General features: G+C 45.7%; 1 protein-coding gene across 1 annotated transcript in view; it reads right to left on the reverse strand.

Annotated features, from left to right (window-relative positions):
• LOC124594364 (glutamate receptor U1-like) overlaps positions 1-14,188 on the reverse strand; it is an 80,442-nt gene that overhangs the window by 14,987 nt on the left and 51,267 nt on the right. The window contains exon 7 of the mRNA XM_047132731.1: positions 13,259-13,500. Within this exon, the coding sequence (XP_046988687.1) occupies positions 13,259-13,500 (242 nt within the window). The remainder of the gene's footprint in view (positions 1-13,258; positions 13,501-14,188) is intronic.

The raw sequence follows: 14,188 nt of genomic DNA on the forward strand, positions 1-14,188 counted from the left end.
GGCACGCCAGACCGGAACGACAAAGAAGAGAAGGCTGTGAGAAGAAGTCAGCCAATCGTACACTGACCAACCTCTCTCCAGGACAACGCGACAGCAGCGGCCCCCAGGTGAAGAGGACATAAGAGCCGCGCCCGGCTGGAGGTGGATCACTTCGATAGCAGCTTCAACGTTAGCGACTTCGTTAGGAATCTCTATGTAGCAAAGACTTGTGGTTGTCTGTTCTGAAGAAAAGTGATTATTTTGTATGTCGCCCTTTGCTTGCGCCACATCTAATAAATTCAAGTATTGTAATTGTCTTATTGTAATAAAACTCATTAATACGAGTTGTTTGATTGTTTGTCTAGTGGACAAAGTATGGTTCAAATGGCTCTGAGCACTATGGGACTTAACTTCTGAGGTCATCAGTCCCCTAGAACTTAGAACTACTTAAACCTAACTAACCTAAGGACATCACACACATCCATGCCCGAGGCAGGATTCGAACCTGCGACCGTGGCGGTCGCGCGGTTCCAGACTGTAGCGCCTAGAACTGCTCGGCCACCCGGCCGGCGTGGACCAAGTATGCAGGATTCCTAGACACAACAGGATTTGTGACGAGGATGGGATAATAACATTGACGACGAGAATGGACGAAAAACATTGTCGACGAGGTGAACGAATACTACAGCGACATTCTTTTAACATAGCCACCCGCTGTCACAGATGTTTTGTTTTGCCGTGGGCATCATTGCGCCTTAATTTTACGTTGTCTTTTCTTTGCAGGGGTGTGTTTACATGTTTTAACAGTATCTCTTATAACGCTTTTTTCTATTCAGTGTTTTCAGAAGGGTGTAGCAGAAATTTTCTTTGCTTCTGTGCTTATTTTTCTTGCTTGCATTGTCTATTTACTGCATTTGCCTGTTCCAAAGTGAGTAGCCCACCTCTCCCACCCCCTGCTGAGGCGTCTCAGCTGCAAGCGATAGATGCAACGCACCTAACACAGATGTTTCAGTTTCAGATGCAGCGGATTTCAACCCTTCTAAACACGGTACAGCAGTTACTAACAAACCAAGCAAAGAGCGCAACGCAACATGCAACAGCTGTATCTCTGAGAGGCATACTGCCTTTTCGCCAGTTTAATGAAAGAGCAGACGAATGGCTCGAATGGTTGCGAAAGTGTGAAGCCCACATCATTGCTCACAAAATATCAGATGCTATGAAACTACATTACTTTTTGTCAACAGCAGAAAGTGTAGTCTTTCGCCTCATTCAGAAATTGTTCCCTAATTCCACTCCGAGTGAACTTCCCTATGATCAGGTTGTAGGTTCTCTAACTAATATGACCAACAAGTGAATGTGGTGGCGGCTAGGTATCAATTCTGTCATTGCAAGAAAAGGTCAGTACAAACTTATCGCGAGTGGGTAATACATTTGCTGGGTATGACTAGGAAATGCAAATTCAGCTGTGCTTGTGTTACTTTATATGCAGATGTTATGTTGCATGATGCAGTCGCGTACAATGTAACTGATGTCAAACTTAGAGAACATATTTTGAAGCAGCCATATCCATCGTTTCATCATATAGTGCAATTTCTAGATCAGCATGATTCAGGTGCCGTAGAGGCTGATAAATTTGAGCAGCCACAAATTTCTTGGGTTGAGTTGTTCCTTGTTCATGACTGACCCAGTAGGCAGAAACATACGCACGTGCAACGACACGTAAACAGTTCTCTAAACAAGCGGCTACGTCAGTGAATCGAATTAAGTCACGCCGTTGGTGCTATTCACAGCACAAACGCCAAGATTGCCCGTCCAGACAAGCACAGTGTTACGCTTCTTGCAAGAAGGGTCAAATACAGTCCGTATATTTGCAACGGAACAAACATAAGAATTATTCCCATTCACAAAAATCTAGTTCAAACAGTTCAAATGGCTGTAAGCACTATGGGACTTAACATCTGAAGTCATCAGTCCCCTAGACTAAGAACTACTTAAACCTAACTATCCTAAGGACATCACACACATCCATGCCCAAAGCAGGATTCGAACCTGCGACAGTAGCAGCAGTGCGGTTCCGGACTGAAGCGCCTAGAACCGCTCGGCCACAGCAGCCGGCAATAATCTAATCACAAGGCCCATATAACCAGTGCAGTGTATTCAACGTCTGCTGCAGGTATTAGCAAAACTAGCAAGCAAACAATTTCTTCAGTGATACTCTCGTCCAACAAACTTTTTGTTCATTTGCAACTTAGTGGAAAATATGTGAAATTTCAGTTGGACACGGGAGCCTGTGTTACATTGCTGAAGCGTAACGCGTATGAACTGTTACGTTCCCCATGCCTGTCTAAAAGTAGCACGCACCTGATAGCTTATAATGGACAAGACATTCCCGTTCTCAGAAAATGTACTTTGCCTTCTAAGTATCGTTCGCATACACGAACTGTGACTTTCACTGTGCTATAATCACGCAATTGTGGGAACATGTTTGGCCTTGGTTCGTTTGATTTGTTTGGCTTTCAAATTCATGACAATGTGTTGTCAGTGACAGCATTTAGTGATAAAGACAGTGTAGCAGAAAGAATTCCCTGAACTCTTTTCCGAAGGTTTAGGCAAGGCTAACAATTTTATTGCACTTATTGCTATGAAAGACAATGCTCAGCCGAAATTTTGCAGCGTCAGAACTTTTCCCATTGAATTACGGTACAAAGTGGCTGCTGAAATTAAAGAATTGCAAGATAGCGGAGCCCATACAAGCTAGTCAGTGGGTAAGTTCACTGGTTTTTCTCACCAAACTTCAGGTCGCACTCGCCTCTGTGTTGACTTAAAGTCTAGAGCCAACCCACAAACTGTGGTTCATATTCATCCCTTGCCACGCCCGAAGATTAGGCGCTGGTCGCTACTTTTCAACAACTGATTTGCGTGACGCATATCTTCAAATACCACTAGATGAAGAATCTCAAACTGTGTGTGTTGTAAACACTCATTTAGGCTTGTTTAAATATTTGCGTTTGCCTTTTGGCAGTGCTTCCGCACCCGCCATTTTCCAACGGTATTTGGAACAGCTGACTGCTTAAGTACCAAACTGTTTAAACTATTTGGGCGATATTGTCGTAGCAGGTCGTACATGTGAAGAACACATTGGAAATTCGTGTGCTTTGTTTCGTGTGTTATCTGATTCAGGACTAAAGTGTAGACTGGGCAAAGTGCGATTTTTTTAAACCTGAGTTGCAGTGTCTTGGTCATGTAATACACAGTCAAGATGTACATCCTCTTCAGTCACATTTGTTAACCATACTTGGTCTACCAGTTCCTTGCAATGTCACAGAATTGCAGTCAGTCTTAGGGAAAATGAACTATTATATTCGATTCATACCGAATGCTGCACAAATCGGACCTCCATTGCATTGCTTGCGTTGCGAGGATGTCCCCTTTGTTTGGACAGATGAGTGCCAAGAAGCTTTTGAAAAGCTTGAAGATTCATTTCTCAGTGATCGATGCTTGGTTCACTTTGATCCTGACAAACCAGTTGTGCTGCAAGTTGAAGCTTCCTCTTACGGAATCGATGCAATGCTTTCGCACAGCTTTGTTGATAAAGACAGGCCTATTGCTTTCGCATCGAAAGTGTTGTCCACAGCTCAGTACAACTATTCACAAATAGAGAAAGAGGCATTGGTTATTGTGTATGGTGATACCAAATTCCACCACTATTTGTAAAGCAGAAAATTCTACTTAATAACGGATCACAAGCCACTGCAGTCCTTGTTTCATCCTATGAAGACGGTTCCTGTACAAAATGCCAAAAAATTGCAAAGATGCGCTTTGTTGTTGTCTCAATATCAGTATAAGACTCTGTATCGTCGGACTGCTCAACATGGCAATGTGGACACACTTTCACATCTTCCATTTGGCCCTGATACAGACTTTGACGCTTCTGCTGCATCTTATTGCCACAACGATGCTCATGATTCTGAATTGCTTCAATCATTTCCTCTGAATTATAGGAAAATTGCACAGGCCACGGAAGTTGATTTAGATTTGAACATTTTGCTCCACCCTCCTCAACATCTGGTGCCGAAGGAAGCCGGAGGTATCGCTTTGCGCCCATGATATTGTGTTTTTCAGGGTTTTCAGTGGCAGCAGATTGTGAGCGTGAGGCAAGATCCTTCGTCGACTTGGCAAATGCATGTATCTCATTTCAGGCCGAGACAGATTGCAGCGCCGACATCACAGTCAAATTCACCAATGTCATGTGAACGGTGATCCTTCTGTTTCTCTTCCCCCAGATTCACATACCCCGAGGACAGCGCGATGCCGGCCGCTGGTGGCCGAGCGGTTCTGGCTCTAGAGTCTGGAAGCGCGACCGCTACGGTCGCAGGTTCGAATCCTGCCTCGGGCATGGATGTGTGTGTTGTCCTTAGGTTAGTTAGGTTTAAGTAGTTCTAAGTTCTAGGGGACTTATGACCTCAGCAGTTGAGTCCCATAGTGCTCAGAGCCATTTGAACCATTTGACTGCGCGATCATAGCAGCCACCAGAGGGTGTCATCACGACACTGCAGAACGACCCGATGGAGCCTTCACCTCCTCCGCCCCCTCTCATCCTACGATGGAGCTGGACCTGCCCACTCCGCAGACGCCGACATCTTCTACATCTTGCTGTGGGCCTCAGGAGGCGGATGCGTACCCTCCTGGGCGTTTCCCAGTGGACGTTTCCAACAGGGCAAAGGCCGGATGGCAGAGTATGACCAGGACTCTGACGTCCCCTGCAGCCACAGCTTCCGGTCCATCAAAGTGTCCACGCTCCTGCCTTCCACACTACCCTCCCCTTGTCGTGCTCCATATACAACGACGGTCAGCGCCGGCAAACCAATCGGGAATGAGAAAGAGAAGGCTGTGAGAAGACGTCAGCCAATCGCACGCTGACCGACCTCTCTCCTGGACGACAACGCGACAGCAGCGACCCTCAGGTGAAGAGGACATAAGCGCCGCGTCCTACTGGTGGCGGCCCGCTTCGATAGTAGACTTCGTTAGGAATCTCTATGTAGCGCAGACTTATGGCTGTCTGTTCTTCAGAAGACTGATTATTTTGTAAGTCACCCTTTGCTTGCGACACATCTATCAAAGTTAAGTATTGTAATTGTCTTACTGTAATAAAATACATTAACACGAGTTGTTTGATTGTTTGTCTAGCGAACCGAGTATGCAGGATTCTTAGACACAACAGTAAAAATGTTAACTGTCGTCTGTCTTACCGTATGACATGTGAAGCCAGACACTCAGATCTAGATAGTGCCATGGAAAGGAGCGCTGAACATTGATGGAAAGAAGAGGATATCGCATCTGTTACAGACCTTAAAATACCAGGGGAAGAGTTCGAGACTTCTGTAATGGGTGTCAGCTAGACGCTTCCGAATGAGAAGCACTGGTCAGGAAATCCGTTCCGCAAATTCTCATGAAGAGCCTTATAAATCAATATCTTCACTTCCGCACTATTTTTAAGTTCATGCTTTATGCAGCTCCGTCAGACTTATAAAATAATCTTGTCCACTGTCCAGCATCACATAGTATCTCCACCCTCTTTGCCGTCCCATTTCTGATGACGTTTCCATCGACAGAATGGTGTATCCTTATCTTCCTAAATTTTTTGTTATCCTAATGTATCACAGAAGCGGCATGCCCTGTTTCTCACGGATGTGCATTGAGGATGTGGTGATGTTACTTGATATTCACTAGCTTCCAGGCGAATCTAGGATGTCAGAATTGGATAGCTGCAGCTCTGCACATCCAGTCAGTACTCTCGCCATGTGTAGGACCCAGTCAACAAACATGATATCTTCTTGCCTCAAAATATCCTGGCGCTGTTATGTCCTCTATGTGGCAAAAGAAAAATTCCGACATCTACAATCAGGCATTGAAATAAATCCAAGGGCGTCAAGTAAAAGTTTTATGCTGGGTCAGCACTCTAATCCGGCTTTTTCAGTTATACTTAAACTCTTGGGCTATCCGAGTCTGCTTACAGAATATCTCATTCGTCTTGTATATGTGGCTGCGTGTTTGTGAATGGTGTCTGTTCTTTCAGACATCTCTGAAAGAACAGACACCTAACATATATACATTCCGCGTATGCCTCTTGACGCTAAATAATAATTTCAGTGCAGATGCACTCTTCGTCCAACCTCTCCTGGGTAGCATGTGAGGCTGTGAGCAGAGAGGGTAATGGGCAGGGGGCGCTATTTGTGTAGTGTACGACATACGGGAATTTGGTTTGGATGGGAAACGTGCTCGGATAGCAGAAGTGCTTAAGGCGGACGCTCACGATAAACGATAAATCCGGGTTAGAGTCCCAGTCCAGTACAAATATTAACTTATCGCCAGTGGATTTATTTCACTGCCCCTTTGCAGCTGATGTCAGAATTCCTCTTTCGTCATGTACATACGGCTGCAGGAACATGAATGGTATCTGTTCTTTGTGACATGTCGGAAGGAACAGCTACCACACATATAAATTGCTTTTATCTGCCTGCAGTGGTCGCAAAGAGTTTTCATTTATTTACCACCATTATTTCAATCAAAATACAATGTAAGGTCATTAGACTAAAATAACGACAATAGCACTCGTTGGTTCTAGTCTACAGCATGGTACAAATGCATCCAAAAGCACTTCAAGGATCTCTGCTACCGTATAACACAATGCGTTTGAGTGTTGATGGTGTTATTATGTGGGATTAAGCGATGACATACAGTGCGATAGTCTCACACCAGCGACTCTCTGCTGAAAGTAGCACAGCGAAAGGTGCCTGCCCTCGTGTACCCTTCTGATAAATCAGCAAGATCGAAGACCTTTAGTCTTTCAAGAACTTTGGAGTACAGTCGATAGGTAAAGGTCTGGATGGATTCCGATATTGGGTTTGCGAACCTGCACCGACCCGAATATCTACAGATCTGTTTGTAAAATTACTTTATGGGTAAACGGTAAAAGACAAAAGACAGTGTCCATTTAGTAGTTTCTTCTATTTTTGGAGTACAAGCAATTGAAAACAACACTTAACATTTTTAACATATTACCGCTCACTAGGGACAAATACCGCTACTGGACATTGGCTTGAGTGCGGAGTATCCTGGGAAAAAAGATAGCTGTGCTTTGACATACGCAAGGGCTGCAAATGAGGACGCAGATAACCTTCAGATTTTCCGCTCAAATCCATGTACCTCTTGCTTGCGTCGTATGAACAGCTACTTTACGCCTGAGCCGTTCCTTTTTTCACTAACATTGGTCACTTACGCAATTACCAAAGCGACATTAAGGCTAATCTAGCATACCCCATCCATTGGAATCTTCGCTCCATGGTCTTTCTCCTGTTTGTTCACCTCACACGACATGAACGCATTTTGTAGCCCTTAGCATGAAGATCGTCCAATAAATAACCTTTCCACAATTTATTTTCTCATGACATAACCACTCTTAAGAGTTAGAATTTGGTGGAAATACCTACATTTCTTTTACATTTAATGTTTGTCTACTTAGTCTCCGTCACATCCTATGGCCAGAGTTGTGTAAGAGCGTGTGGAAAGGTGCCTGCCTATTCATTGGATCGTTCATATCCTCATCACCTATTTCACATTCTTCGAGATCTGTGAGATTTATTTTATAACTATCGCTGAGATGTTGACTTAAACCAGCTTTTGTATCTGCGCGCCGATATACTCCGCGTATTCACGTGCAACAGATTAGTCTTGAAAAGGCTATGAATTATTAAATATTTGGAACTACATGGTCCCGTCACAGTAACGTAACCACCACTTGTGGTCGACTTCAACGTGCAGTAACGACTCACACACGATAAGTTGGTTTGTTGGTTTGGGGAAGGAGACCAGACAGCGAGGTCATCGGTCTCATCGGATTAGGGAAGGACGGGGAAGGAAGTCGGCCGTGCCCTTTGAAAGGAACCATCCCGGCATTTGCCTGGAGCGATTTAGGGAAATCACGGAAAACCTAAATCAGGATGGCCGGACGCGGGATTGAACCGTCGTCCTCCCGAATGCGAGTCCAGTGTCTAACCACTGCGCCACCTCGCTCGGTTTACACGATAAGTGGCAGACTTGTAGTGGACGGTATATAAAGCATGTCGGTGGCACACGGAAAACAGTTGTCGTAATCCGGAAATGGAGCGATTTATCTGACGTTCAAAAGGGCATTATCATTGGCTTTCGGGCCGATACGGCTAAGTTTGTATACTGTTCCCGTGCCGCCGTGGTTAAAGCATACTGTGCAACTCAGAATGAGGCTATCCAAAACCGGTGCAGAGGCAACTGTGGTGGAACATGGGCCATGACAGGTGTGAACGAAGGCTGTAGACATGTGTGCGGTGTAACTGACGTGCAACTGTTCAGCAACTGACAGCCTAGATAAACGTAGGAGCTACCAACAGTGACTCCTCAACGACCATTCAGCGAATGTTGGTGCATAGGGGCCTCCGCAGCAGGCCCTGCACCTGGTTCATGCACCCTTGCTGACTGCTGTTCATCGGCAACGAAGACTGGAGTCTGCACGTCAGTACCGCAACTGGACGTCCACTGAGTGGCGACAGGTGGCCTTCTCAGATGAATCACGTTTTATGCCCCATCGGACAGATGGCCTTTGGCGTATAAGGCCCTGCAACAGTCGTCGGAAGGGTCCAAGCCGGAGAAAAGAGCAGTATGGCCTGGGGAATGTTTTCGTGGTATTCACTGGAAGATCTCATCGTTCTGGAAAACACAATGGATCAACACAAGTATGCATATATCCTTGCGGATATACGCAAACCCCTACATGCAGATTGTCTTTCCTCGGCACGATAGCATCTTCCAGCAGGACAACGTGTCACACAGCAATGTACGCATGTGATTCATAGAGCACCAGGATTAGTAATCCATACTCCTCTGGCCACTGAACTCACCGGATTTAAACCCAACTGAAAATCAGTGGTACCATCTCGATCGGGCTATTCGCTCCATGGATGCTCAACCGGAAAACATAACGCAGGTGACCACAACACTGGGGTCGGCATGGCCTCGGCATCCGTCAGTGGCTTCCAGAACCTCACTCACTCTCGACTTGTACGTCTCGCAGCACTCCGCTCTGCAAAAAGTGATTATTCGGGTTTTTGGCAGATGGTCATGTTAAAGTTACTAGACAATGTAATTACTGCATTATCATTTCGCATTATTATATCTTCAATTTTTCCGTGTTATAAATGAAAGAAGTGCAAAGTCTGTTTTGTATGGACCATACATGATTTCTTTTGCGACTATAGACGCTTGGTTTAGTAAAGATTAATTTAGGTAGGATTTTAATCACGTGGTTATAATTTGTGAGCCGCGCGGTTTGAGGCGCCCGTGCCATGGATTACGCAGCCCCTCCCGCCGAAGGTTCGAGTCCTCCCTCTTGTGTGTGTGTGTGTGTGTGTGTGTGTGTGTGTGTGTGTGTGTGTGTGTGTTTTGTTCTTAGCATAAGTTAATTTCAGTAGTGTGTAAGTTTAGGGACCGATGACCTTACCAGTTTGGTCCCTTACGAAGTGACACACATTTGAACATTTATAATTTGTGTTCATATGTATGAGAAATATATTCGTAAATTTATATTCAACAACGTGTGTTTCTTAGTGAATTACCACAGAGATCATTCCTTTTGTTCGTGTTTTACTTAAATGTGCCTCAAGTGGCTCTGAGCACTATAGGACTTAACATCTGAGGTCATCAGTCCCCTAGACTTAGAGCTACTTAAACCTAACTAACCTGAGGACATCACACACATCCATGCCCGAGACAGGATTCTAACCATTGACCGTAGCAGCAGCGCGGTTCTGACTGAAGCGCCTGGAACCGCTCGGCCACAGCGGCCGGCGTGCTTCAAATACGATGCCACCATTTTGTAGTCGTGATCTTAGACAAAGTGGCAGCTACAGTGAAAGGTTTTCTGATGATTAAGTTCACACACTGTGAACCATGATTTGAGGCTAACGATAAAATTAAGTACAATCTCTTTGCATCCTACCCAGTTTCTAGGAACTGAATAAGGGAAGACGATGTGCGTTGATGTGTCGCTGGTGTGTTACGTATGGTAACCCTATGTCACTAAATTATCATCATTTCACGTGCGAAAGATACTGGAGTGTTATTAAATGATTTTTCAGATAGTTAACCTCTGCATTCACTCTGAACTTACTAGTATATGATTGGTGAAAGTGCTACACGCCACAGCTGATCGCTGTGCCACTACTTTAGAGGTGGTTATTCGAGTCGGATAGGGATAGAAAATTTGATGACAGTTACATATTTCATTTTGCAAATCACCACAATATCAGGGCTTGCGCGCCACTACCCGTACACACCTTCTAATGCTATCGTTGTTAGTAAAAACAGTTTTCATATGCCCATAGCCATTTCATGAAGTACAATCTCTTCTTCTTCAATGTGTGTCCCGCATGTAGGATTCTTAAACGGCTGAAGTAGACAGATGTCCGAAGGCGCTAAGTCGTGGCTGTAGGGTGGATGAGGCAATGATGTCTAATCCAATTTGGTGATGCCTACGCAGGTTCTGGGACTTACGTGAGGGTGTGCATTATCGTGTTGGAGAGAAATTTCTTTTGGGTTCTTATCAGACCGAACAGGTCAGATATGGTTCTTGAATTTCTTCGGAGTGTTTACATGTGCCTCTGAATTAGTGATTATCCCTAAGGCAACACTTCCATGAGAATGATGCCATCACTATCCCAAAAGACTCTCATTATTACTTTGCCAGCAGAGGGTGGTGCTACCGCAGTGACTACCTCTGATTTTCAACGCAAAGTGATGCACCCAAGCTTCATGAAACGTAATGGTCCGTGACAGCCTCTCTGTTCGCCTCAAACGGCGCCAACAGTTTTCTTTGAACCTTATGTCTGTTATGAGCGTTCGTCGGACCTATCTTGAGCACTGCGTTCAATACCCAAGAGTCTCAGTGGTTTTACACGCCAATCCAGCGCTCACAGATTGCTGTTGAGCCAATTGTCGACATGCGTTGTGTCGATCTGCACGGATAATGGCATCCGCGCGATTCACCATGTTGGAAGTGTTGGCTGTGACGGGACGCCCCCAACGTGGCCGATCATGGAGCTCCGTTTCCCCACTTCATAACGCTTTAACTCTCTATATCCAGAGCCCACAGTACTATTATCTACTGCATCACTGCCAAAAACCACACGCAAACATTAATGAATTTTCAACACGGTTTCTTTCTCCGCAACCAAGAATTCAATTACAGCTGCCGGCCGGTGTGGCAGAGCGGTTCTAGGCGCTTCAGTCTGGAACCGCACGACCACTACGGTCGCAGGTTCGAATCCTGCCTCGGGCATGGATGTGTGTGACGTCCTTAGGTTAGTTAGGTTTAAGTAGTTCTAAGTTCTAGGGGACTGATGACCTCAGAAGTTAAGTCCCATAGTGCTCAGAGCCATTTGGACCGTTTTCAATTTCAGCTGGCTGCTTGTAACAAATGCTTTGCACGAACTACGGCACTGCCACGTGTCGGAATTGTTAGAAATTTAGCAGACGTGCTAAAGAAACATCAGACGTGACGCAGCTAAACTTACGTTCTCCTGTAGTTATTAACAGCCGCAAAAACTCGTGGAAGTGTTTATTGAACCACCCTCGTACTCTGAGAAGTGTAGCACGTTAACATGCTTTAACATTATGGTGAATAAACGTACATGTGATAAATCAAGTAGCTGGATAATATTTAACAATTTGCAAGATGTGACAACAACTTGTGAAAGTGCTTCATTTGAGTTCCCGATGTTGAGGAAATATTCTGATAAAAAGTCACAGAATCCATTACAGCAATGTAAATACAATATACGTAAATGTATACAATATGACAGAGGGCGCTGATAACCTCGCCGCTTAATGACCTAAAACACCAATCACATAACAACACAATATGACTGAGTGTGTTGTATTAAATTGTGGTTATGTCTGGTCTATACATTCTTAGTCTATTGAATGTGGAATGAGAGGTCAGCTGATGAAAATTAAGACCAAGTGCAAGCCTACCACCAAACGTTCAGTGTACAGAACGAATAATCAGATGAAACTACATGGTTCCAGAGGCCTTCTCATGTCTATAACAACTATGACGTATGAACGCAGACTGAAGCGACGAATGAAATTTGTACCAAGGCCAGGATTCAGACCCGGGTCTCCTGCTCAATAGGCAGATGCACTAACCATTACGCCATCCTGGCACAGTGGCTTTGCACAACTGCACAACTGCCATAGCACGCCTCCCTCTTGAACCCAAATTCCCATTTACGCCTCAACCCACTTGGTATTCCCCCTAAACTCGAACATCTCTGCAGAGACTCCCCAACTGTATTGAAATAGCACCATAGTATCGAATGAAAAGGGGAATTTTGTCTAAAACCCATGTATAGGTGCTTTAATCAAATGAAATTATTTGGTTCCAGAGATCTTTCCAAGTCTCTAACATCTATTCTGTATATATACAGACTAAAGCAACGAATAAAAATTTATACCAAGGTCAGGATTCGAACCCAGGTCTCCTACTTACTACGCAGATACACCAACCACTACGCCACCCTGGCACAGTGGCTTTGCAAAACTGCACGGGCTGCCCAGGCACACCTCCCTCTTCAATCCAAATTGCAATTGATGCCTCAGCTCACTTGGTATTCTCCCCAAACTCGAACGAATGATATTGGTTTACAATATTGTAATGGACTTGTGGATATGGACAGCATATCTCTTGCCCAGGAAATCTGCAGGACTTTCCACGTTCTAACTCTCTGCATAAACTGAGGGTAGCTGTTGAGAAGGCACGATCAGTAATAAGGTGGAAATCGAGGCTGGTTCCAGAATGAATTTTCACTGTACAGTGAAGTGTGCATTGACCTGCAACTCCCTGGCATATTAAAACAGCTCTCTGACTGAGCTATTCAGGATAGGAGAGAGACACTGGCGGCAGTAATGTTGTGCAGAATGTCATGATTCGTTCTTGCATATTCAGTCGGTATAGCACTTGCTACCGAAAGACGAAGCAACAAGTTTCGACTTCCCGTGCGGATTGGAGAGGCAGGCTGATGTGACTAATCATTTTTCTCATCCTGTAATACTATGATTCTAGACTCATACATCGTTGAAAAGAGAAACAATCTTCAGCATTCTCATTTGAATCCAATATCGTTACTCGATTAGCGTTATTATTGTCAGTGAACACCGAGCTGCAAAGCGCCACAGGTGAGTCACGCACCTTCCTCGCAGACGATGCTGAAGGCGACGAGCGGTACGTCGGCCCAGGGCGGCGCGACGGCGGGGTCGGCAGTGGCAGAGAGCACGCCCTGCGCCCTGGCCAGCAGCCGCTGCGAGGCGACCACCAGCAGGGCGAGCAGCAGCGCCGCCAGCGAGTAGCTGAGCCAGACGCCGCGCGAGAAGGGCCGCGTGTACACGTTGCTCACCGCCGCCAGCGACGGCTCCCGGAACATGAACGCCGGCCTGCACCGGCGACAAAGCCAAGTAATCAGTCTGGGACGTTACTGTTTTATTGTGGCTGGGGGTCGATCTAGGCAACACGAAAATGGATACTGTACACATACCCTGAAACTCGGAACTCATTTTATACTCTCCATTGCAAAACGAAATAAGATTCTATAATGAGGCGAGAAAAGTCATGGGGCAGCAAACTCCCCTCTGGCCGAACATGGGGGTTGAACCCCTCTACCATCCTTCACACCTACAAATCCTTAATCTATCCCATCCTCTGTTATGCCAATCCCACCTGGATATTCACCCCCCCCCCAAATTCCATAAGTCCCTCCAGATCCTCGAGCACCACGTTCTCCGCCTTGCCTTCCGTATATGCCTCCCGTCCCCCCCACGCGGATCCTCTACGACCTGATTCCTTTCCCCCATCTGCTCCTTTTCCTCGAATATATCCACGTCCTCTGCACCTCCTGCCGCCTTGATCTCCCTCATCCCCTAGTTGCAACTCTCCTCTCCAAACCCCACCCTCTGCTGCGCCTTCACAGTTGTGTCCCCCCTACCCTCCTCCTCTTCACCCTTTATCTCCTTTCCCAAGATGGCTTCCGTCGACTTCCTGTCCCAGATGCTGCCCTCTCTTCCTCCATTTCTCCCTCCTATCAACTCTGATCCTCACCTGCCCCTCCCCTCCTCTGTCCTTTTC

Source organism: Schistocerca americana, chromosome 2, assembly GCF_021461395.2.
Source record: "Schistocerca americana isolate TAMUIC-IGC-003095 chromosome 2, iqSchAmer2.1, whole genome shotgun sequence".
NCBI lineage: Eukaryota > Metazoa > Arthropoda > Insecta > Orthoptera > Acrididae > Schistocerca > Schistocerca americana.